The sequence below is a fragment of the Cynocephalus volans genome, chromosome 8 (genome assembly GCF_027409185.1).
Source record: "Cynocephalus volans isolate mCynVol1 chromosome 8, mCynVol1.pri, whole genome shotgun sequence".
NCBI lineage: Eukaryota > Metazoa > Chordata > Mammalia > Dermoptera > Cynocephalidae > Cynocephalus > Cynocephalus volans.
Genome location: NC_084467.1, coordinates 5,999,803 through 6,021,897, shown reverse-complemented (window position 1 = coordinate 6,021,897; position 22,095 = coordinate 5,999,803). Strand labels below are relative to the sequence as shown.

The 22,095-nt window shown below is 38.6% G+C and overlaps 2 protein-coding genes across 2 annotated transcripts in view; one reads left to right on the top strand and one right to left on the bottom strand.

Moving 5' to 3' along the window:
- Nucleotides 1-223: 223 nt before the first annotated feature.
- UTS2 (urotensin 2) lies at nt 224-5,289 on the top strand. The gene is made up of 4 exons (XM_063103688.1): nt 224-326; nt 2,769-2,879; nt 3,708-3,751; nt 5,170-5,289. The coding sequence occupies exons 1-4, from the start codon at nt 224-226 to the stop codon at nt 5,287-5,289; spliced, it is 378 nt and encodes a 125-aa protein (XP_062959758.1).
- Nucleotides 5,290-11,922: 6,633 nt separating this feature from the next.
- Nucleotides 11,923-22,095, bottom strand: part of PER3 (period circadian regulator 3) — a 50,066-nt gene continuing 39,893 nt past the window's right edge. Inside the window, 6 exon segments of the mRNA XM_063105693.1 lie at nt 11,923-12,043; nt 12,045-12,121; nt 12,666-12,856; nt 20,024-20,482; nt 20,485-20,694; nt 21,443-21,673. Coding sequence (XP_062961763.1) covers nt 11,923-12,043; nt 12,045-12,121; nt 12,666-12,856; nt 20,024-20,482; nt 20,485-20,694; nt 21,443-21,673 — 1,289 coding nt within the window.

The following is a 22,095-nucleotide window of genomic DNA, read 5'->3' as shown; positions in this document are numbered from 1 at the left end:
TAAATTTATTGTCTATGAATTGTTACCTTGAAAAATTACATCAATGCTAAGTGATTGCCTTTTAGCCTCGACAGCCAATAAATTTATTTTATTCTTTTGGAGGGGATGATATGAGGTCATAGGATGATATATATAATTGGTGATCACAGAATGAGAAGGAGCAAGTTGAAAGTTCTCTGCAACAGAAGCCAAGAAGGAAGGAGACTTCCATCTCTTACCAGTCATGTATAAGCTGGCCTCCTGCTGTTTGCTTTTCATAGGATTCTTAAATCCTCTCTTATCTCTTCCTATCATTGACTCCAGAGAAGTGTCCCTTCAGCTCTCAGGTAAGAATTTTTCTCCTTATGTTAGTGTAGAGTCTTTACTGGTCTTAAATGCAATGTTAGAGATAAGAATGGGATTCTTGCTTAAAAGAGTCTTGTTATATCAATAGTCCGAGCTTAGAAAAGAATGTTAGGACACTTACTGCATCTGAGACTTAGGAATGGATACAGTTTTTCTTTCTAAAATGGGGAGGTGGGAGAGTAGCAATACTTATTTTCATGTCACCTCTGTAATTCAAACTTTTGTTTTGGTCAACATTTTTCCCCCTAATTTAAAAAACTGCACTAAATTTAAAATATTATTGCTTTTAGTTTTTATTTTAAATGAACTGGTTGAATGTAGAATTGGTTGTTCCAATTACAGACTTATAATGTATTTATCTTAAGTAAGAAAGTAATCATCTGACATGTGTTATATGAAACCCAAAAATGTTTATTAAAAAATTAAAAAGTGACAAGCTGGAGCTAGGCACATGATAGATTTCCAAGTATTTTATCTTTCCTTTTTGATTTCTGTTCATTCAGTTTAAGTCTAAGTTGAGATTTAAAAATATATCAATCAAGCATATACTTACTTTAGTTTAAGAAATTAAACTCTTAAATTTAGTTTAAGAAATGAAAAGACTGATGCTTGGGTATTAACTTTCATAAAAAACTTAACTGGATTGAATTTTGTGTTTAATTTTGGGTACTTTTAGACATTCTTTTTAAATAAAGAAAAAAAAAAACCTCTTCTAAGCCATTGACTTGATGATAGTCTTTGGTCTCTAAAAGTTTCTCACAGGCAGCTTTCTGCTGATTTTCAAGCACTGTATCCATTCATCAGCTATCAATCAACTTCTGGAGTCCCTAAGCTCATAAGTGACAGTCATCATCAAACTTAGATGAAATGAGTGTAGCATCCTACTCAAATTCTAAACAGGTGGCAGCTTAACTTAAGAGTTTCTGCCAGCATTTTTTCCCCTCATTTATTTGTTTCTCCATAAATGATCCTTCATGACATAAGCATTTATATATGATCACATTTTATAAATTTTCATTATTAATCTTCAGGAATACTGTGAATGTGCTCAAATGCCTTTACAATGGTGTGCTCACTGTCTTGCAGTCAAGGTCATAGCTAAGTGTGTGTACACCTGCAGCAAGCTAGTATTTTACCTGGCCTTCCATCCTGAGTCCCAGAGCCTCCAATCCCAACACAGCAGCTCCTGGCCAGGACCAGTCCTGAGGCCAAACCTCCACTTACCACACCTCACATGCACTTACCACACACGCCTCACGCATACTTCAGCATATGCCAAGTGCATTAGTCCGCTTCTGTTACTTATAACAAAATACCTGGAGCTGGGTAATTTAGAAAGAAAAAATTTATTGCTTATAGTTTCTGAGGCTGGGAAGTCCAAAGTCCATCTGGTGGTGGTGACAGTGACCCAGGGTTCTCACATTGCAAGACGGTGGAAGCAGAGAGAGCAAGAAAGATTCTCCTCTTCTTTTAAAGCCCTCAGAACCACATCCCTGACCATCATTTTTACTCCATTCACTACTGCACGGTCCTGCAATCCAATCACCTCTTCAAGGCTCCACCTTTCAATTACCATAATAGGATTTCCCACCCTCTTAACAGTCACAGTGGGGGCTAAGCTTCTAATACATAAAACTTGGGGGACACAATTCAAGCTCCAGTGAGTTTGGGGGGACATAACTCAACCCACGACAAGCACTTACCATACGCACCTCACGCACGCTTCAGCCCATGCCTCATGCACACTTGCCTACAACTTCCAGTCCCACACACCTCGTGCACACTTACCTACAACTTCCAGTCCCACACACCTCGTGCACACTTGCCATGCCTCTCATCTGCCAATCAAGTTTCACATTGGAAATGCCACAATCAGGTTCCTCAGAGGTTATTCTGAAGCTGGTTCTTTTCTAAGTACAATAATAACTGTATCTAAATCTTGAACTCCAATAAGATAAGAGATGATATCACCCTCTTTGCTTTATAGGAAGAACATAAACAATCTTTCCTTTATTTTTCCTCTCATTCCAATTTCACCACCCAAATAGCTAAAAGCAAAAGGCAATAGGCACCAGTAGATAAATATAAATGAGGAAAAACCAGACTTTTTGAGCCAAATGGGCTTTAGAGACCCTATTGTTCAGTTCTACCCTCTTATTCAGGACAGTCAGGTGGCCGGGTCAAGCCCCACAGGCAGCACAGAGCTGGTATCAGGTTTCCATCTCTCGATTTCCTGTTCTGCTGGCTCACAAATTGTAGCATTTCCACTTCTGTTAAGATACCACTAATGAGAAATCATGGACTTAGCACTGAAGCTTTTCTAGTATTCATCTCCCTATCCCTGGTACTCCCCAAAGACAAGGGAACGGAAATAACTAACTGCAGGATGAACTGACTGACTTTAATCTATTATTACTCGGTAGCACCTGATGAAGATGCAAAGTTAACTTGGGATGAACCGAAAAGAGCTTCCCTTCTGCAGATACTGCCAGAGATGCTGGGTGCAGAGAGAGGTGATGGTCTTAGGAAAGCAGGTAAAGCGATGCTCATGTGTATGGGGCATGTGATTTTATTTCTACCTTCTATTCTCATCTACTAGATGAAGTAAAATCCTATTTTGGAACATAAGGATGAGCTATGTAAAACAAGTCAGTTAGTTACCTAACACTCTCCCCTCCCAGCCCAAAGACTCTCTCTACAGTCTTGTTTTCTCCCCCAGCAACTCCTTGAGAGCAGAATGCTCCGCTTGGCACCTCGCATTCTCTCTTCCTTACGGATTTTATTTATTTTGGGGTGGTGGTAACAATCCCACTGTTGAATGAGTGCAATTTTAAATCCTGGTTTCCCATTTAACTGAAATCATAAGCAAACTATTTAATCTTTCTGTATCCCGGTTTCTTCATCAGTAAACAGAGATAATAAAAATATCCACTCATAGGGTTACTGTGAAGAGGCAATGAGAAAATGTAAGTAAAATGCTCAGCCAGCCTCACAGAAGGTAATCAGTACGTGTCCACACTGACTGTTTTCCCCATGACAGTCTTCCCCCCAGCATTGTACAAATGCTCAGGACATTCTGGATACAAAACAGAGCCTTTTAATAGATAGGAGTTCATTTGTTATAAACTGTCTTTGATAACTTACTGAACTGCTCACTTATTGAGGGAAATACAGAGCCTTCTGTGAATTCCAGAGGTAAGAACAAGAGTGCCCGCCTGTCTGCATTCAAAAAATATCACTGCAGTGTGGAAAAAAGACCAGAGACTAGACAGAATTTAGCAATATTCTATTTTGTATGTTTTAAAACAAGCATAAAATAGAAACAACTGATCTGATGAATTGGTTTCAAAATTATTTTCCAGATTCTAGAACCCACAATTTTAACCCAAGAGGAAATCTGAGAAAGGTAAGTGATTGAGAGAGTTAGGTTAATAAAGGTGAACATGCTACACCTGATTTTACAGGAGCCCAAACTCATGACCTAGAGGACTGCTCTTGGTGGAAATCATACCTTACTATTTCAAAGCATTAATTTATCCAAATTTTGACTCATATAAAACCTGGATGCAGCAAGAGCTTATCCAGTGCCTGTTTTGGGTAAGTTATAACAAGTTGTAAGAGAATTAAAAAATAGATAAGGTCCTGCTGTCAAGTCTGTCATCCACTTGAGCTGTCTCATTCACCTTAACCTGTGGCCCATGGACCAGCAGCACCGTTGTCATCTGGAAGCCTGTGAGAAATACAGAATCCCAGACCCCACCTAGGACCTACTGAATCAAAATCTGTATCTTCACAAGTTCCCTAGGTGGCTCACATGCACGTTAAAGCGTGAAAAGCACCGCAATATTAACACCTAAAGGAAAGAATGACGAGCTCAAAACACTGAGATGGAATACATGCAGTACACAGCAGACTTTCCAGAAAATTATTTTTGGTATAGTGGAAAGACCGTAATAGGGAATGATGAATGATAAAATCAAATGGTTAGAACTGGTGTAATACTAATGCATGGCCTTAAGCGCTAAAAGAAAAATCTGTATTTAATCATTATCACTCTAAATTAGTGTTTCCCAAAGGGCCTCTGGGTCTGGCAGTCCTGTAAGCCTGTCTACAGCGCAGTGCTGGGTGTCCTAGAGGTTCTGAGTACACGAGCACGTTAAGGCCTCCGAGGAAATCATGAGACACAAAAACCTACTTCACTTGAACCAAGCATTTCCCAAACATTTCTGCTCAGAGACACCTTTTTTGGTGTAATACCCATTAATATTCTAGCAAAGATAAACTTGAAACGCTAAACCCTAGAGACGGCACACAACACCCCAGGTCACAAGTGGGATAAACTACCCAGAAGCACGTGTGTGGCTTCTGCATGTGGCTAATCAAGAGTTACCGTTCAGATGTTTCTGCACTCCTGAACAGAAGGATTAGGACTAAAGACTCTAAAATCATAGAAGAATGATTAGTAGGATGTGCTCACGAAATTCTAGAATAAAACGAAAACTAAGGGTTAACCATTAAAGAAACTTCAAGACAAATAAAAATGTATTTTCCACAGAAGATAGCAAATGTACAGAACATGTTACTGACGGATTAAACAGAAATTGGTCAATGAGGGTTTAGGAAAATTCATGGCAATCACAGGGCAACACAGACTGGATGGACCACTCATTAGAGTTTGGCATAAGGACCCCTGTTGAGCCTAGAACATTCTTGTTGCAATTATAGCCCAGAGAACAGAGCCGACACTCTGTAAAGGTCCTGTACCTTGACTATAGATGCCTGTTTCTTGTAGGACTCTTAATCCCCTTTGTTGTTTGGTTTTAGTTTCAGGATTTTTCTGGACAAGATCCTAACGTTTTACTGAGTCGTCTTTTGGCCAGAACCGAGAAACAATATAAGAAACGTGGGACTATCTCTGAATGCTTCTGGAAATACTGTGTCTGAAGTGAAAACAAACAGCTACTAGTCAACCCGTCTTAGAAAATCAAAGATAAAAATGCTTGATTTGAAAATAGCATGAAGAAAAACTAGGCCAACTATACCCTGTTCAGCATTATTTAGAAAATAAATCCTCTATATTTTGCAAGTATCATGAGTGATTATTTTACTTATAAACACATCCTGAAAATCTATTTTTCTTTTCAATTTATCCTTAGAGAATTCTTTGAAAATTCAAGAGTAAAGCTAATAAATAAACAGAAGCAAATACTAAGAAGAAAAAGTCATAAAAGTAAAATTTACTAAAAACCGTTAAACTAAATATCATTTAAATAAACGACATTATCTTAGCTATGATGTGTTGTTGACCTTAAAAAATGACATTAAGTTATTCTTTAAAAAAAAATCAGTATCTTAGCTTGGAAAACTCTCTGAAGTGAAGGATGCCTAAAGAGGGAGGGTTGGAAGTCCGCATTCTTAGTTTCGGGTGCGGGACATTCACAGGCCTGGGTTCTCCCTCAGCTGACCACAGCATCGAACACTGAAAACGTTAAGCTTTCAACACTGAAACTTGCTTGATTTCAGCTCCTGTGAGCTCAAGGGCCACAGTTCACTTAAACGAGGGAAAAACACCTTTATGTTTCTTATAGAGAGAAGAGTGCTGAGCTGAGATTCAAGATTGAGAAAAGAAACAGCCTTGTTCATGAGTTTTTAAAAACCACCCATATAGGGTATGTACATACTAATTTATACTGTATTAATACATCTATATAAATATAGTTTATATATGGATGGAATAGAAGGATACTCCAAAAAGCTCATGGAAAGATTCATATTACCTTTCATTTTCCCATGGACTTTTCTGAAGTGCTCTGTGCAGTGCAAGCTCCTGAGAGCTCCACGTGGCTCTGAGCTGGACGCCCCCACGAGCAGCTCCAGCTTCCCTCCTCCAGCCCGGCTGTTCCACCGCCATGACACTCGAGCACTGACTGCCAGATCTGCACCGCCCAGACAGCAACCTGCTACTCGTGTGGCTCTTGTCTACAAACGTCACACATCTCCCGTAGGGCACAGGTTTGATAAAGCCTTCCCTATTTAAGGCATCAGGAAGAAACCTATAGGAGAAGATGCTTTAAACTGGAAGAATGAATGCACGATCTCAAAACACGTCAACACAAAGCACAGCAGTGATATCGTGGTATGTCTGTGTTGAAATTAAAGTCGCACCAGTTCTCTAACACAGAACTTCAGAAGCACAAAACAATTTTATATTTATGAAGCCAGAAAGAGCTTAAAAGTAGAATTGCACTGTAGTGTAACTCTAAAATCCCTCCCTTGTTTTGCTGATATTAGGCAATTATTCTTACGGATGTAGGCTCTGCAGTCCGATTCCTGGGATCAAATCTCTACTTCCAACACGTAGCAGGTGTGAGTCCCTGGCCAGGTTATCTGACTCTCTCTGACTCAATTTCCTCCTCTGTAAGAGGACGATAATAACAATGCTTATGTCACAGGGCAGTTGTGAGGATTAAACAAGATCATTCATGGAAAGCACTAAGACCCGTACCTGCCACAGTAGCACACACTCAATAAATACTTAGCTGTTTTTCTTCCTGCTATTGTTACTGTCGGCTTGAGGATCTTATATTTTAATTTCCAGATTTTGTTGCCACCAGTGATACAGTCAGACTTTGCGAAACACAGGTTCACCCTACAGAACCTATAAGAGTAATTTTGATAATTGAATTTTATAAATTTGGCATTGAAATTAGTAAGCATTAAAAATATGTACATATATCCAGGACCCAGTAAATTCTGAAGTGAGGGTGAAATAAGCTAATGAGTTTGGAAACGCCTGTGCCCCGCAGACAGAGGAACTCAGACACGTTTGACAGCGCCGACACACAGCGCAGCCAAAGAGGCAACGTCAGCCTAAGGTGAGGACCCTTCGATAAACGGTAAGAAATAATTCTAATGATATGAAATATACACTCGGCAAAGATTTGTTGACACAGTGTAAGAAACTTTCTCAAGTTTTACAGGTACACAGTTTATTGTTTTCACTTTAAAAAGATACCCAATTAAAATATTAATAACCATTAAAAACAAGTAAATTCACAGTTAATTATAAATTCAGTAGAAACAAATTTTCAACTTGGATTAAATTTACCTTGTGAATTATAACAAAGTTTCACTTAATCACAAAGCTACTCCATTCATACAGCATCTTGTTTTTCATAAATCTGGGTCTCTGACCCAAGAAAATACAGCTTTTTGGGTAACATTTATGTAAATGCTGAAGCCTGTAACATACATTTTTATTACCAAATTTCTATAGTCATTAATATAAAAAGTTAAATAAATTTGACCCACAAAGTTTACATTGGGTAAAGCCCCCTTGGGGGGCGGCAGCCGTCACTGCTAAGCCCACTGTTTCCCTTCAGCAGCAGAACAATCTCTAAATGCACTAACTGGTCTACCTACCAAAGATGAGAATTTATAAACCGTTTTTCAGATCTGTCTACGAAAAGCACCAGTTTCAGACCAAGCCTAGTACACATAATATACACTCCATAAAATGTATACTAAGGCAAAAAAAAAAAAAGCAAATTTAGATAAAACAAATATCCAGAAACAATGGACAACGGGAGACGGCTTATGTTAGTTATTAGAAAACATAAAATTTAAAATATGCATACCTGACTGGAAAATGATCCTGATAGCCACATATATTTTTGATTTATACAAATTAAAAACCTATTACTACAGAAGGTCACTGGTGAACAATACATGGGCTGGTTAATTTTTTAAATTTGATTTTTCACCAAAGGCATAAATACAACATAAGTTGACCTACACATACAGGCTTCAGAAATCATTTAACTATCAAGATGGATTAGAATATAAGAGCTCTCTATTCATAAAACAGGAACATATGCAGGGAATTGCTTAATATTAGAAATTTCCAAGAAATGTCAAAGACAGCATTTGAAAATAGTTTTGACACCTAAAGACAGAATTACCATCCAGAAAACCATTACTTTAGAAAGGAAATCTCAGCTACAGGGATGGGAGAATCAGAGTCCAGCAGTCATCACAGACAAAAAGGTCGATTCTCCTAATCATTATCATGAGGCATTTATAAAAAGCTACAAAACTTCAAAGGAGAAAGAAGTGTGTTCCTAAAACAAAACAAAACAAAACAAAAAACAAAAAAGAAAAGGGAAATGAGTTAGTTTCAAGTTATATGAAGATGAAAGGTTACTGCAACCTTCGTTTTCTTCTATTTCCTTTTCCTGAGCCACGCGGGTGTGAATGTCATATATCACTCCAAGACTGAGAAGGAGTCGCCGACCTCCCTAAAGAGCACCAGAGAGTGAGCTATCAGTAAACAATCGCACTCACTCAGATGACACGGCCACAAATGGCATGGAAAGCACTGGTTCACGTGGAAGACTGTGCAGTCCTCCATAGGCTGGGATTACCAAGCTCCCCTGGACCGGTTTTCTCCCCACAGTCCCCACAACACTTACCCATTCAACGGCAAACAAAAGGAAGTGCCCATCAGACCTCTGGCAGGGATGGAGACACCTCTTTAATGCGAATTGGTTGAAAAGAAAGAGTTAATCTTTAATTCTGGTAAGACTGAACATTTAAACACATTACACAAAACTTTTGAAACTTTTTACAATCATTAGTTTAAAAACAAAAACACTAAGAAGGGAAACACCATTGGTTGAGTAAGAAACTCTTGTTTTAACACTACACATGCAAATTTAAACTCTTCAAAGAATAAGCCCATTGCAAGCTGATCTATTTTTAAGATAATATTGAGAAACTCAGTGGAAGGTGGGCAATGGAAAGGAAAGGCGTCTACAAGAATGAAGGTCAAAATTCAACCCTAAAAACAGTCTTTCCAGATATACTCATGAACAAAATATCTGAATGTGTTCTTAGAAAACTGAAATGTTTTACCTTAATTATGGAGGGGAAGCACCAAGCTGTACAAAGCTTCGAGGAATGAATTATACTTATGGAAACCGTTATGAGAAGTACATGACCTGTAAGTGGGATTTCTTCAAGTACTCTAACAGAGGAAAATAATCTATGTTAACAACAGAACAAAATAAACGAAGCTAAGGTTTGGGGCTCATTCTAGCTATACTTATAATTTATTTGCGGTGACATCTGAAATAGTTTTGCTGTATTTCTACCTCTTCAGAGGCCATCCAACCTCTTTAGAAGACAACCAGAAAAAGAGCCTAATTAACAGTTTTAATACATCAGGAACAAGGAGAAGTAAGATTTTAGATACCAAGTCTCCTTCAAAAAAATGATGTCTATTAAAAAATCAAGAAGGAAAAACCTTAACATTCATTCAGGGATAAGTTCATGGGCATTTAAGAGTCAGGGATTTAGAGAGACACACAATGAGGTCGATTTGTCCATGTCACGGGAAGGGTGTGAGCGCGTCTTCAGTCGCCCAACAGCTGTCTCTGCGGGATCCTGATCGCAGGATTCTGGAGCTTCATCAACTGGATCTTTGTTTCCACAAGTGACACAGCCCTCCAAAAAAGAACGGGAGCAGGCAGAATATCTGATGTAAATGGCCTCTGAAGAGTTTTAAAATCAGCAAAAGGTTGGCCAAACAACATAATTCTAACTCGCCAACTTATTCGTGTTGGAAATATCCATTATAGTTAATTATTTATTATTAGAAGGCAAACGACAGAAATTGTTTAAATACTTTTGTTTAAATTGTTTTGGAGCTCATCCTTCCTCAAATGTGAGGGAGAAATTAGGATATTCCCAGGTGGACAAAAGCCAAGGGAGTCTGATACCACTAGACCTGCCATGCAAGAAATGCTACAGAGAGTCCTGTGAGCTGAAATGAAAGGACACTAGACAGTAACTCGGGGCTGTATGAAGAAATAAAGATCTCAATAAAGGTAAATACACAGGTGATTATAAGAGCTGGTATTATTTTAACAATGATGTGTAACTCCACTTTTTTTTCTATCTGATTTAAGAGACTAATACATTTAAGGAAAACTGTTAGTCTAAAAGCTAGTGTTACTGTAACTTTGGTTTATAATCCCATATTTTGTTTTCTACATGATTTAAGGAAAACAACTATTAGCTTATGTTTCTGGGCACACAATGTATAAAGACCTAATTCTGTAACATCACAAACTGAAAGACATGGGGCTGGAGCTCTGTGAGTGCGCGTTTTGCATGTTATGGAAGTTAAGCTGGTATAAATTCAAACTGGAATGATGTAATATTAGGAAGTTAAATGCAATCCCCATGGTTACCACAAAGAAAAGAGCTATAGAATATACACAAAAGGAAATAAGTAAGGAATTAAAATATTTCACTGCAAAAAATCAACTGAACACAAAAGATGACAGCAATGTAGAAAATTAAGGACAAAAAAGCTATAAGGCATATAGAAAACAAATAGCAAAATGACACAAGTGAGTGCCTCTTCATCTGTACTTTAAATGTAAATATGTTAAGTTCTGTAGTCAAAAGACAGAGGTTGGCAGAATGGGTTAAAAATAACATGATCCAACTAGATGCTGTGTATACGAGACTCCGGATCTAGACACAAACAAGTTGGAAGTAAAAGGTTGGAAAGAGATATTCCATGTAAACAGTAACCAAAGGAGAGCAGGAGTGTCCATAAATAAGCCAGTCACAAAAAGACAGTGTACGATTCCACTTATGTCACATTCTCAGACTAGCCAAATTCACAGAGACGGAAAGAACGGTGATTGCCAAGGGCTGGGGGGAGAGAAGTGGGGAGTTATTGTTCAAGGGGACAGAGTTTCAGTTTTACAAGACGAAAAGTGTTCTGGAGATGGACGGTGGTGACCTTAATGCCACTGAACCGTACACTTGAAAATAGTTAAGAAGGTAGGTTTTATATTATGTGTATTATGTGTATTTTACCACATTAAAAATGTATGATTAAACTTAAAAAAATGGGGGAGGGCTGTGAGGATTTCAATGACTTGCTCACTTCATAGACCTTAAGCCCATACTTTCTCGACACCTAACTTTACTCTCTTGCTGTAATTTTAAACTTGACTCTTCATCTTCCCACATCCTGATACTTGTGGGAACAAAGACCTCGTTACTAGAGCAACTGCCACGGCCGTCACCAGTTGGCACCACCTGTGAATCAAAGCCTCACTGTTCAGGCTGTTCACATATGACCTAACTGAGAAGACCTCGTAACAGCAAAGAGACCACCTGGGTCCCACCGAAGTTCTTGTTAAACATGAATACCACCTCTGGTGTGAATCTTACATTTTGAATTTTAACTCCTTCAAACACAGATACATGTTTGATGTATGTGGATATGCATTTCATATCCTCCCCAGTCAATCATACATCAAAGCAGGTATCCTTACTCTTTACTGCCCTAAAACATTCATAACTGGTGGGAGGAAAAAAACACTTGGAGTAAAAAACACCTGTATTCAAACTCCAATAAACCATATAATCTTATACTAGTTATTTAACATCTATATACCTTACTTTGTTGTTTATTGGTAAAGTAGGAAGAACAACCCCTACTACAGAGTAACTGTAAGAATTAAAAGTTTCAGTGGGACCATGCAAGAACACTACCTATACTAAGCGCACTACTGGGCACAGGATAGGCCCATATATGATCGCAACTATCACTGTGCCCACTTGGACGTCCATTTCTCGAGGGATAGTCTGGCTTTGAATCCAATACTGCACCTTGGCCATGAGAAAACCGGGGCTGCTGCCGCTTCATGCTTTGTAGCTTTTTTAAGTCTTCTTTTAATACAGTTTCTTTAACCTGAAAACAAACAACCAAACCGTAACAGTCCTGAATAAGGCAGAGTTCTTATCATGTCATCTAAGAACAGTACCTCTTTATGGTTGGTAAATATACTTTACATCTCTTGTTAATGTATGGTGTACATATTAGAAAAATAACCGAACCATTTTTTTGTCAACTTAGTAAAGCACATCTGTCTTTCTTGGTGGAAAGTATCTGTCTAATGTTTAATGAGGCACACAGAAGAAACAGATTTCCCTTAGCTCTTCTTTTCTTTTAGAATGGGGTAAAATCCAGAGTCTAAGAAGGAAGTCCCTGCACTCGTGTGCCATCTCGGAAAGCACAGCCTTTCCTTGTTTGCTTTTCTCACGTTAACGTGCTGTGTAGTCTGGATCTCAGTGCATGAGGCACCATCACTATAATCCTTGCTTTAAGAAATCATTCATCATCTAACTTCGAATGAATGAATTTGAAAATACACTTCTCTAAGGGTACGCACAAAACATTTAAAAATCATTTTGTACTAAAAACCACAAGAAGTATGAAGAGTGGGTCTTCTAACCCTTTCTCACCGCCCAGGTACCTGATGCGTCACTGGAGTGCACTCGGGAGTGTGCTTTATCATTCTCCAGAGGGACTCTTCAGCTAAACTGGGAGATGTTTCTTTTTTCTGTGCATCCTGAGATTGCTGCTCATTTTGGGAGATTTCAGAAGAATCGCTACTAGCCAAGTATATGCTGCTGTCACTGCTTCCTATCAAAAATCAACAAGAAGAAAAAATCAATAAGAAGAAATTAGAAAATATGTCAGAAACTGATTCACCAAACTGGCCTTCATTCTTCAGAGACTTTGGCAACTAGCTGCCCGTCTTCCTCACCACCCAGCCCAGCCTCCATCCCAGGTAACTTCCTCCTCCCTGTGGACAGCCTTCCAGTCCCCTGGTCGCCCCCACACCGCCTTCTCTGCCCTCATGAGCTATCCACCTTCAACAGCACCATTCTTTCTCATCATCACCCACAACTGTCCCATGTCCAGAATCACTAACCCCTCAGCTGCACTTTCTCATTTGCTCGTGCAATTGTTCCGACCACCAAGCCGGAACAAAGCCTCAGCCTTTCTTCATCCCCTGTGACACAGGTCACCTTTCAATAACACACCTTGCAGTTCCTTACACTCCTTTCCCCTCGACTTTTCATAACTATCAAGTGTCAACTTCAATAGAGCTGGTGACTGACTGACTTTGTTCTTACCTAAACCCAAGTATCTAAAACACATGGAGACCGTCACACATAACAGGGGGGACACACCGGTTCTACAAGAAATTCATCTCACTAACCTCGACAGGACCATCAGAGCCTGAGAATCCTGCTTCACTCTCTGGTGAGTGCACTGCCTACCCCAGCACTGACTACTTGCAACTTCTCTATTTACTCCCTCACTCTCACCTATTTTGTAGGGGGGAAGAAAAACTATCGGAAAGGAATTCATCTTCCTGACCCCAAACATAAAATCACTCGTCTGTGTAATCCCCCCTCCTGTGGTTCATCCTGAGGCCCATCCCTTTACGGCTGCTATGGGGCCTCACACATCATTCCTTTCCTATTTTGCATCTGACCCTTCTAGATCCTTTTGACTTGGAAAAATTTAAAAAAGCACAAAACAAACAAAAATACTTGTCTAATTAAAAAAAGAGTGAGTAAATATAAAAGACATTTTTCCTCATAACAAAATCTCTTTAAAAGGTTTTTGACTGTTTAAATACAAATAATGATGATGTTACTATGGAAGTTTATCATACATGTTAAAATGTAGGACAAAAATAGTACAAAAGATAAGAGGTGGAAGGGAGGTCCTCTGATTTAAGGTTCTTATACACAAAGTGATATAAAAGGTATACTATTTGAAGGTAAACTGGTAAGTAGAAGATATACCTTGTAAATCTTAGAGCAAGAACTGAAAAAAAAAGAGTAAAAAAAAGGAAAAAAGAAAAGGTACACGGGAGAAGCTAATACTGAAGAGAAAATGCAATCCTAAAAAATACACAATTGACCCAAAAGAAGGAGGGGAGGAGGAAGAAAGAGCAGATGAGACAAACAGAAAATAAATAGCAAGATGGAAGATTTTAATTTAAACCCAACCATATCAGTAATCACATTAAATGTATATGGTGATTGCAATGGTCTAGGCAAGCACTCCAAGTAAAAGGCAGAGACTGTTGTATGGATAAACAGCAATACCCAACTATATGCTCGTTACTAGAAACCCACTTTAAATATAAACATACAGATAAGTTACAAGTAAAAAGATGAAAAGCTATACTATGTAAACCCTAAATCAAAATAAAGCTGGAGTGCAAACACTAACATCAAAGTAAATTTCAAAGTAGGGTATATTTCATGATAAAGGGATTAACTCATCAGGAGGACATAATAATCTTAAATGTGTTTGCTCCTAATCAAAAAGCTTCAATATAGCTTCAATATACATGAAGCAAAAACTCATTGAACTGCAAGAAGAACTAGACAAATCCACAATTATATAGCTGCACAATTTTAATAGCCCTGGCATAATAGCTAACAAAATAGATAGAAAACCAGTAGGACACAGAAGGCTGGATCATTATCAACCAACTTGTTCTAATTTACACTTACAGAACATACTACTCCACAACAGCAGAACACATATTCTTTTCAAGTGCACATGAAATTTTTCTTAAGACAGACCAAATTCCAAACCATTAAAGTCTCAGCAAAAAAACAAACAAACAAACAAACAAATAAACCCATAAAGAATGTTCTCTGACAGCAATTAAATTAGAAATCAATAAAATAAAAAATATCTGCAAAACCTCCAAATATTACAAAATTAAACACTTTTCTAAAGGTTCAAAAAAGATAACACGTGGGAAATTAGAAATATTTTAAACTGAATGAAGATGAAAACAATACATCAAACTTTGAGAAGCGCTGTTAAAGCAGAGCTTAGAAATGAATTGTATTAAATTTTTACAATGGGGGAAGAAAAGGTGTCAGACCAATGACCTAAGCTCCCACCTTAAGAAATCAGAAATACAGCAAATAAAATCCAAAGAAAACAGAAGAAAGCAAGCAAAAATGAGAGCAGATTTCAATAAAATACAAAATGAAAAAATAATAGCGGGCAAAAAATCAATAAAACCAAACATTGCTTGTTTGAAAAGTAAAAAAAAAAAAAAATAATAATAATAATAATATCGGCAATAAGAGAGGAGACATTACTATGAATCCTAAACATTAAAACAATAAGGAATATTATAAACAACTTTATGCCAATAAATGCAACAAATCAGATAAAATGAACGAATTCCTAAAAAGATACAAATTATCAAAGATCACTCAAGAAGAGATGGATAACCTGAGTAGACCTATATCTATTAAAGAAATTAAGTTTGTTGTTAATAATCTTCCCACAAAAACTCCAGGCCCAGGTAGACTCACTGGTGAATTCTACCAAATACATAGGAAAGAAAGAATATCAATCCAATACAGACTCTTCCAGAAAACAGAATACTGTTCCAGAAAACTGTTTCCAGGAAGAAACAGTTCCCAACTCATTTTTTGAGGCCAGCCTTACCCTGATACCAAAGCCAGACAAAGACATTATAAGAAAAGAAAGTTTATGTATAGGATGACAAAAAATGTTTTGGAAATAGAGGAAGTGGTTACACAGCATTGTGAATGTATTAATTCCATGCACCTGTATGTTTGAAAATGCTTAAAATGGAAATTCCTGTGTTATGTATGTTTTACCACAATTAAAAAAAAGAAAGAAAATATGTCAATTCTCACAAAAAAAAAAAAACCAAAAAAAACCCAACAGACCAATATTCTGCACAACAGGCATAAAAATCCTTAACAAAATATTAGGAAAGAGATTCCAGCAATATATAAAAAGGATAAAATAGCAGCCCAAATGCAAGGTTAATTTATTATTTGAAAATTAATTACTGTAATTTACCATATTAAGAAAGAAAAAAAAATGATTATCTCAATAGATGCAGAAAAAGCAACCTCAGTAAACCAGTAATAGAAAGGAACTACCTCAATCTGATAAAGAGCATTTAAAAAAAACCTTACATTTAATGTTGTACTTAAAGGTAAAACACTGATTTCACCTTAAGTCTGTCAACAAGGCAAGAATATTTGTTTCACTATTTCTATTCAACACTGCACTGGGGTCGTAACCAGTTCAATAAGGCAAGACAAATAAATAAAAACATACAGTTTGGAAAGAAGTAAAAATATATTTCAGACAATAAGATCCTGTAGGAAAGTCCTACAGAATCTATAGAAGAGCTACTAAAACTAATAAATGAGTTTAGTATGATTGCAAAGTACACTTTCAAAATACAAAATTTCATTGAATTTCTATGTACTAACAACAAGCACTGGAAATTGAAATTTAAAAATATCATTTATGATAGCATCAAAAAGTATGAAATCCTTAGAGATAAATTTAGCAAAATATGTGTAAGACTTATACACTGAAAACTACAAAACACTGCTGAGAAAAATTAAAGACCTACATAAACAGAGAAATATTCCATGCTTATGGATCAGAAGACTCAGTATTATTAGGAAGATAATTCTTCCTAAATTATCTATAGTCTCAATACAATTTAAGTCAAAATCCCAGCAGGCTGTTTTGTAGAAACTGAGAAGTTGATTCTATAATTTATATGGACAAAGAACCTAGAATATCCAAAATCATTTTGAAAAGAATAAAGTTGGAGGACTTACCCCATCAGACTTAAAGACTTACTTAAATGCTATTATTACTCAAAAGAATGTGTTATTAGCCTAAAGCTAGCCATATAAATCAATGGAACAGAAGAGTCCAGAAACAGACCCACACATACTAGTACATGGCCAATTTATTTTCAGCAAAGGTGCCCAGGTAATCCAATGGGGGAATGATTAATCCTTTCAACAAATGGGTCAGGAACAATTGGCTATCCATATGCAAAGAAAGTATATCTACCCTTACCTCACACCATATATGAAAGTTAAATCAAAATGGGTCACAGACCTAGCTATAAAAGCGAAACCTATAAAACTTGCAAGACAAAACACAGGAGACCTATCTGTAGTGACTTCTGGTTAGGCAACTACTTCTTTAAAAGTATGCAAAAAGTACAACGTATCAAAGAAAAAATCAGTAAGTTTAACCTCATCAAAATCAAGTACGTTTCTCTTCATAACATAGTTAATATAATGAAATGGTAAGCCCACACACAGGGAGGAAATATTTGCAAAACAAGTAGTTGATAAAGGACTTGTATTCAGAATATATACAGAACTCCTTCTACTAAATAAGAAAACTACCAAATGAGAAAAAAAGTGTGAGAGATGTGAACAGATACCACCAACAAAGACACATGGATGGTAAATAAGTACATGAAAAGATACCAACACCACCAGACAACAGACAAATACAAATGAAAGCCACAGTGAGATGTCACTACACACCCACCGGAAGGGCTAAAATCAAATGATGGACAACAACCAGTGCTGGCCAGAATGTGCTGAAAAATCGGAGCTCGTGCACAGCTGGTAGAATATGCAAAATGACAGACCCATTGGAAAACTGTTTGGCAGTTTCTAATAAAGTTAATCGTACACTGACCACATGAACTAGCAATTTCATTCCTAGGTATTTGCCCAAAGAAAATAAAAACATATCCACAAAAAGACTCATACTCAAATGCTCATAGCAGTATTACTCATAATAACTCACAAGTGGAAACAACCCACTAACACCAACTGGCGCACTGATATCCGTATAATGTAATTCTGTTCAGCATCGAAAAGGAACAAACTATTGATACACAAGGCGAGGATGAATCTCAACCGCGTTATGCTGACTGGAAGAATCCTAATGCAAAAGACTGCATAGTGTCTGATTCGATCTATATGAAATTACAGAAAAAGCAAAACTCTTGTGACAGAAAGCAGATCAGTGGTTACCGGGAGCCGGGGATCAGGGTGGGGACTGACTGTAAAGGGTCATAGAAGAACTATCTGGGGTTACAGAAATGTTCTAGACGGGTTGTGGTTATGGTTACGCTAAAGTACACACCGATCAGAATTCTTGTTCTGCACACCTAAAATTGGTGAATTTTATTATATGTAAATATACTCCAATAAAGCTTACAAAATGAAAAAATGAGAAAGGAAAACCACTTTACTTCTACACCAGTGCCACACCAGAGGGCCATTATGCAGTGACGGTGGGACAAGCGAGTCTGGAGAGCTGCTCATCCTGACCCCACGTGATGCTGCAGAGCCAGCTCCAGGTGCAGACCCCTCGTGAAGTGGCACCCTCAACTGCTCACTGGCAGTAGAGTGACTGCTCTCCTTCCCTCTGTTGCTCGTACGTAACACGTTTCTAGAAAGTAGGGAGAAAAGACACTCTTCAGCACCTCAAGTGCACTGCAGAATAAGCGGCAGATCTTCAACCTCAAACATTAAACAATAAAATGTATGTGTATAACTGGCAAGTAAAACCTCCCTAAGAATGTGGTCGAAGTTCCTCTGTATTTAATAGGAAAGGCACTCCTGTCTTCTGAGCGCCTCTACACGCCAGGCACACACAAGCGTGTGCTTTGATGTTTTTTCTGTCATTCACCAGACATACGTTAAACACTTCACAGACTCTAAGTACTGATCTGAACACTAGGAATACAACAGAGAGCAAAACGAAGTCCCAGCTGTCCTGGAGCGTACACCGCATTGGGAGGAGTACTATGTAAATGCTACATCATTTAATCTTCAGAAGAAGCTAGGAAATATTAATCTTTCCATTTTTCTAATAAGGAAACAAAGGCAAAGAGAGATGAAATAACCTGTCTAAGCTAACCCACCTCACCAGTGACGGAGCTGGGACGTGAAGCCACGTCTCTTGCCACAGCCCAGGTTTGGCTCACTGGGACACACTGCCTTGCCTTAGATTTTTAGCTTTCAACGGTAAGCATATTTTCTTGATTTGGATCACCAGATTTTGAACATCTATTAAAGAAGGGTATTATATCTTGAAGGGAAGACGGAAGAACAACTTGTGTAAATATTCACACTTGGATTCTATATCTAAACACATGAGCATCAGATTTCAAGGTTTAATCTGATAAATAAATCTGAGAATGCCTTTTTAGGTAAAGGGATGGAAATTCAAAAGGAAGTAACCAAAAAACTTTCATTTTTGAAAATGACATGTGTAAGTGTGCAGCTATAAGCTGCCTACTTTACTGATGATGACGACAACTGGCTCCTATCCCCTCCATGCACACCTGCTGTCCTACAGCTGTGCAGGAAAGTGCAGCATCGCTAAATTCCTATCTTGTCAACGGGCTTATCCCCATATTACCAGACTACAACCCCAGCTTTAAGTAAGAAAATAACATTTTACAGGTAACGAACACATCAAGTTTGATACTGGACATCAAATTTTAAAGGGCGGAGGGAAGACAGAAAACGTGGAAGACTACACTTTGCAAAAAACCTCACAGAGTATCTAAGAAACCAGGACATAGAAGATTCTTTTCTTCCTGTTTTCAAGTGGAGTCAGGTAGGTAGACGGCATATCTGCACAGAGCAAGTCTTACAGTTTCAACCACAGTTGTGATGCAGACCACCCATTTAGGTGTCAGTACTGAGCCCCAATGCAAGAGACTGAGTTTTAATAAGATATTTCATTCTATTTTTCACCAATTTTAAAATTTTTTGGCAGCTGGCTTGTATGGGGATCTGAACCCTTGACCTTGGAGTTGTAACACCATGCTCTAACCAACTGAGCTAACCAGCCAGCCCCCTAATAAGATATTTACTTCCTCCTTTGTGTGTGGAAAGTTAGGATCACTTACATACTCCACTTCTGGGCAAATACCCCTTTTCATCTGATCTGAAGATTCGGAAGATTCAGGCACTTCCTCCTGAAGCAAGTTTAACTGCAAGGGTGAGCTGCTCCTTGAATCAACAGATGGGTGCTCTTCACCCTGCATCTCCCACTCTCCCCCAACCCTCATCTGGTTGGTGACTAAGGATGGTGGTGCTAGGTCTGCAGCCACTGCTGATACTGAGGGTGGTATTTCAGAAGAGCCTGCTGCTCCCAATAATGGATATGGAGAGAATGATGGTGACAGGAGGGGACAGATAGGGGGGTCACGCAGGAAAACTGTCATAAAAGCATCCAAGTAAGGAGAAGGGAAAGTTGGAAAAGACTGCAATCCACTGGATAAAGGCGGCTCAGGCAGACCTTCCAGTGCAGTGCCCGAGGCTGCATATTCTCCTCCCAGAGAGGTCGTGGCTGGGAAGCGGTAGAGTGGGACGAGATAAGGGACCTGGCAGGGATCATCACGGCAGACGGGAAGGTCAGGCCCAAGGGCTGAGGAGAAGAGGCAGCGGAAGGGCTCCGGGGCTGTGGGTCCTGCAGCGCACTCCTGACACAGGGACAGTCATCACCAGAGCCACTGCTGACCCACAGTACAGGTGGCTTCTTACGCTTGTGCCTCCCTTTCTTGCAACCAGCTGATTTGGTCCACTCGGAAGCATAATCTCCTGAAAAAACAGAGACGGAAGCACATTATGAAAAACCAACCCCCTCCCAAGAAGGATGCCATTTGCAGCTAATTGTTAAGTAGATCACAAAGGAATAAACATTTGCTAGTAGTAACATGTCTGCTACAGGGAGCACAGAAGTAGCTCTAAAAAGATAAAGTTCTGGATAAAAATTGTTGCTGTAATATAAACTTATTTCAGGAACTCTCAACCAGTTTCTTACAAAAATCAGTTTCTCAGATCCAGGATCTAAGACAGATCCTAAATACACTGTTGATATAAACAAATTTATTTTAGAAACTCGCAGGTTCTCACCAGTAAAACTCCTATGGTTCACTCCTCATCTTTCAGTACTTAGATAGTTAGGTTCGGCAAGACAGAGAAGAGAGACAGACCTGAGCCAGGTGCCATTTCGGCCAAGAAGCTTTATTCCACCAACGTGGAGGGGAGACCGAGTCAGATCAGCTCCCACCCCCATACAGACTAAAAAGGTTTTACAAGGTCTGAATTAGAGGAAGGGCGTTGTGTGGTCATTTTTGCATAAGAATCTGTTTTGTACAAATTCCGGGTTTTCTCGAAAAGCAAGGGGGTAGGGGGTGGAAAACTGATTAATGTGATAGGGAGGGGCAAGGGGGAAGAGGGTAGGAAGGTGCTTAACATGGCTGTGCTGATGCTGGCCACGAGGCCTAATAGATATGATTTGTAACGGCCACGCAGAAAAATGGAATATTTTAAAAAATTTAACTACCTTGAACATAGGAATATTTAGCTTTGCTTCTGCTTTCTTGTTGAAGACAGGAACTGCAGGGCAATGACAGGATCTTTTCCTGGAACTTGTCAGCGTAGTCCTGTTCCCCCTCCTGTGTATGGGCTGACAGAGCAGCCCTTCCCAGCCCTGCACGTTTAAATTCTTCCACGGTCGAAGGGGCTGGCTGTGCATTTAGGGTCCAGGGTTCACATGCTAGGGCGGCATCCTCTGCTGAGGTAGAAGACAACCAATTTATTTTAACTCCTATCAATTGTTTACATTACTTTTTAACTGCCTTTCAATACATCTTTACAAACATGATTATAACTGCTGGAACACAAAAAACGTCATCGGCCCAGCACAAGCATTCTTCTTGTTTTTCTCTCTTATATTCTTTGTATAAATGTATATACGTTTTACAAAAGTTGTCATAGTCAGTACACGTATATTTAATTATTTAAATCTTGCTTTTAAAAAAACATTTTTCTATCTCCCTGAATTCTTTCAAATTTTTTTTTTTTTTTTTTGTTTTTGAATTTACTTTTTAAATAGGTAATATAGGGCCGAGCCCGTGGCTCACTCGGGAGAGTGCAGCGCTTGGGAGCGCGGTGACGCTCCCGCCGCGGGTTCGGATCCTATATAGGAATGGCCTG